This window comes from Hyperoodon ampullatus, assembly GCF_949752795.1.
Source record: "Hyperoodon ampullatus genome assembly, chromosome: X".
NCBI classification, from domain to species: Eukaryota; Metazoa; Chordata; class Mammalia; order Artiodactyla; family Ziphiidae; genus Hyperoodon; species Hyperoodon ampullatus.
The window spans coordinates 116533697-116537427 of record NC_136913.1 but is presented as its reverse complement, the minus strand read 5'-3'; the positions used below and the strand labels follow the sequence as shown (position 1 = coordinate 116537427).

The 3731-nt window shown below is 52.5% G+C and overlaps 1 protein-coding gene across 1 annotated transcript; it reads right to left on the bottom strand.

Moving 5' to 3' along the window:
• Window positions 1-962: 962 nt before the first annotated feature.
• LOC307069885 (small integral membrane protein 10-like protein 2A) lies at window positions 963-1199 on the bottom strand (the record flags this gene model as incomplete). The annotated part of the gene is made up of 1 exon (XM_079728199.1): window positions 963-1199. The coding sequence occupies one exon, from the start codon at window positions 1197-1199 to the stop codon at window positions 963-965; it is 237 nt and encodes a 78-aa protein (XP_079584325.1).
• Between the last annotated feature and the right edge of the window lie 2532 nt (window positions 1200-3731).

Here is a 3731-nt window from a genome sequence, read left to right as displayed (position 1 = left end):
TGTGGCTGAGATGGCGGGAGGGCCGGGGAGGAATGCATCTTTCCTGCTCTTCCGTGGCCCCAGATGCGGAGCTTTGGAGGATGCCCCAGGAGAGCGGAGAGGGGAGCAACAGGAACAGCAGCAGCAGGCAGAGAGCAGTCCCCTGGCCGCAGAGACCAGGCAGGGGGCCGGTTTGCAAAGGGCTGAGAAAGAGACAGACCTGGGCTGTGGCCAAGAACACAGCCACCCTTCCAGGCTGCCCCCCAGCGGGTAGAGGACAAGGGTAGCAGCATCTTTTCTCCTCTAGGGCTTTCCCTGGGCCTCACCTGGGCCTCCCCGAGCCCATTTCCCTCCACTCCCCCGTGTTCAGCTGACACCACCGGGGCCGTGGCCGGGAGGTGATGGGCCGACCCTCCAAGATGCCGAGGCCGCCGCCTCTCACCCCCATCTTGGATATATGACAACGGAGTCCAGAGGGCCTGCGCCCGCCCTCCCTTGCCTGCTCACGGCTCGGCAGCTTTCCGGGCAGGCTTCCTCGGGCTCCTTCCACGTCTCCCCCAAACCACCGAGGGGCCTGGACATCTAGATGTCATGGCAACCGTCTCCATCCAGCCCAAAGTCCAACCTCTGGCCTCCTACCTCTTTGGTCAGGGCCAGTCATTCACGTTCCTGCTGCAGAATTTCTTCCTTCTGCTCCCCAATTCGGCCAAGGTGAGGCAACAGGTCGGCCGCACTCAAGTCATTTTCTCGAGTTCGATGGAAAGGGCCCGTTTCGCGAGTTTCTGTGCAGTTCGTCACCGGCCGCGACGTGGGTGACCAGAGCTGGGGCTTGGGGCTCGGTGGCCGTGACCTCCGCCGAGGTCTAGGATCCGGGGGCCCGGGCCGCCCCTTCTCCTTCCCCCGCCGCGTCCTGGCGGCCTTGGGCCCCGCGGAGCTTCATGCCGGCGCCCCTGCCGTCGCGGCCGCGCGGTGGTCCCGGGCGCTCACTCGATCCGCACCTGCAGGCGGACGTTGAGCATCACCGAGGCCACGATGTAGAAGTAGGGGAAGTTCATGCGCAGCCGCCAGGCCAGGTCGAAGAAGGTGATCAGCGTGCGCGTGAGCCCCTTGCAGAAGGCGCCGTACGAGCCGCGGGCCGCAGCCGAGCGAGACAGCCGCACAGCCAGGCCCGACACGGCCGCCGCCGCCGCCGCCGCAGACAGGGCCGCCGACGCCGCCATGGGCCCGGCCCGGCGTAGGCTCCGCCGACCGATCGCACCGCAGGCGGGCGGGCAGGTGGACGCAAGGCCTTGATCCGACGGCCAGCAGCCCTCGCGTCCCGCCGTGCTCTCGGTCTCGCCTACCCGGCTGGGCTCCAGGTGCAGTGGCAGCCACAGCCAAGGCTCCGCCTCAGCCGCCCGGGGACAGCTCCGCCCCCTCGCCTGCTCCCGGAGTTGCGGCCGCCAGTGTAGCTCCGCCCCTAGCGTGGTCGCGCCCCTTGCCGGGCGCCATAGAGCTGCGGGCGTGGACTCAGCCCCACCCCCGGACCCGCCCCCCCCGGCAAGCCCCGCCTCCTCCCGGGCTGCCAAGAAGAGAGCCCAGAGGGCCTGAGTGCTTTGGAAGGCGCTGCTGCCCTGGGATCCTTTTGCAGAATGCGCTAGAGCAGAGGAGAAGAGGCCGTGAGGGTCTGGACCGCTGGGCTGATTCTGCACAGAAGGCCCACCCTGAACCCTCTGCCCCGTTTACACCATCCCCTCTCCCTCACTGTCTCCACAGAAAACTGGGCCAGCCAACCCACTGTACTTTTTCTTAAAAGTATTTATTTATTTATTTGGTTGTGCCAGGTCTTAGTTGCAGCAGGCGGGCTCCTTAGTTGTGGCATGCAAACTCTTAGTTGCGGCATGAATGTGGGATCTAGTTCCCCGACCAGGGATCTAGACCCCCTGCATTGGGAGTGCAGAGTCTTATCCACTGCGCCACCAGGGAAGTCCCACTCTGTACTTTTCTTAAATTCACATTTTTCTGGTAACTCTGAACTATGGAGTTTCACTAAACCCACATGCGCATATTTTCCCCTTTCTGGTATATTTGCTGGTGTTGTGTATTTCTTTATTCATGAATTGCCCCATTGTCCTTCCCTTTTACCTGTAGGGGAGGAAAGACTTTCCCTCTACCCTCCTAGATTCAATATGTCAATATATACACTTCCTAGGTCAATGATAAAAACCGACAACAGGCAGAGTAACAGGAGAAAAGGTATACATATTTATTACTTTTTAATATTATTTGGGCGATGGCATCATAAGAAAAAAAAAGAATACCCAGAAAGGCAGTGAGATTTGAGATCTTATATGCCACCTTAACAGGGGAAGGGGAGGGAAGATGTAGGCAATCTAGGGAAGAGTAAATGATTTGCAGAAAGTTGGATGACACTTTAGAAGCAGAGATGGGAGATTTCACAGTTTGAGACAGAGTTTGTCTGGGTGTGGTGTTGACATCTAGTTCTTCTCCTGTGGTAAGAGCCAATCCTCCCTGGTTGATGAAACTTCCAAGGAGGGTATTTATGACAGAGTTCCTTATAGAAGCTCTGTCTTTAAGCAGATAAGGGAATTTCAGAGAAAACTGTTTTTTCAGATGACTTCAGCTAAAAATAATCAGTATAACCGAAGTGGCATATTTTGGGGTGGCACGTACTGAAGTCCTTCATACCCTATAGTGATTTCTAAGCACTTATCTTAATCCATTGTTTGTTCTGGATACTGCACAGAATCTCTCAGGTTTTCATTTGTCCTCGTTCATGGCATTTCTTGCTGTTGTGTTTAAAAGCCCTTTCATGGTTTCATCTCATCTTTATTGTAAACCAAGTCCAACCCAAACTTGATCATATTTTCAAGACTATTTAATGAAGTGGAAAAATGCTCATGTTTCCTTATAGTTGTAACTTTTAAAAAGCTGTCTGCAAGAGGTAGAGTCACCACGACCCCATCCCAGTTTCACAAGGAGGGCTGGCCTGAGTATAAAGGCTTTCTCAAAGTGCCTGTTCATCGTCACATTTGAACATCTTTATGGCATCCGTGTGACTGTTTAAGAAACCCAACAGATTCGTATACACTGATTGGGTAATCGTCCTACCTACATGGTCAAGGAAAAAAAGGCAAACCTGAAGCGTCAAGGACACTGAAAGAGGTGGTACAGAGCGGAACTAATCGCTGGTTCAGTTTACCACCCATACACACATACACAAATTCTGTATTTGTGAAAACCTCCTTCAGAAGTGAAAGGGAAATAAGGACATTCTCAGATGAAAGAAAATTAAGAGAATTTTTCATCAGCAGACCTACCCTTAAAGAATGGCTAAAGAAAGTTCCCTAGACAGAAAGAAAATGATACGTGAGGAGGATGGCACTTTAGGAAGGAACAAGAACAATTGGAATGGGTAAAAATAGCGATAAATAGACTGTCTTGCTCATGAGTTTCAAGAATTATTTTGATGGTTGAAGCAAAAATTATAATGTCATCTGGTGCCATCTAAATACAATGGAGCACTTTATTACATGTGGTGGGTATTGGTCTTCTTTTTCCCATCCAGATATTTGGCTTCAGAAAAAAATCAGATTAGGAAATGCTTATAAACAAGCTAGTGTTTCTGTTTTTAAATAACAGTTTCATTGAGATGTAATTCACATAGCATAGAATTCATCCTTTTAAAATGTGCAATTCAATAGTTTTTAGTATATTTACAAAATTGTGCAACCAGCACCACTATTTAATTT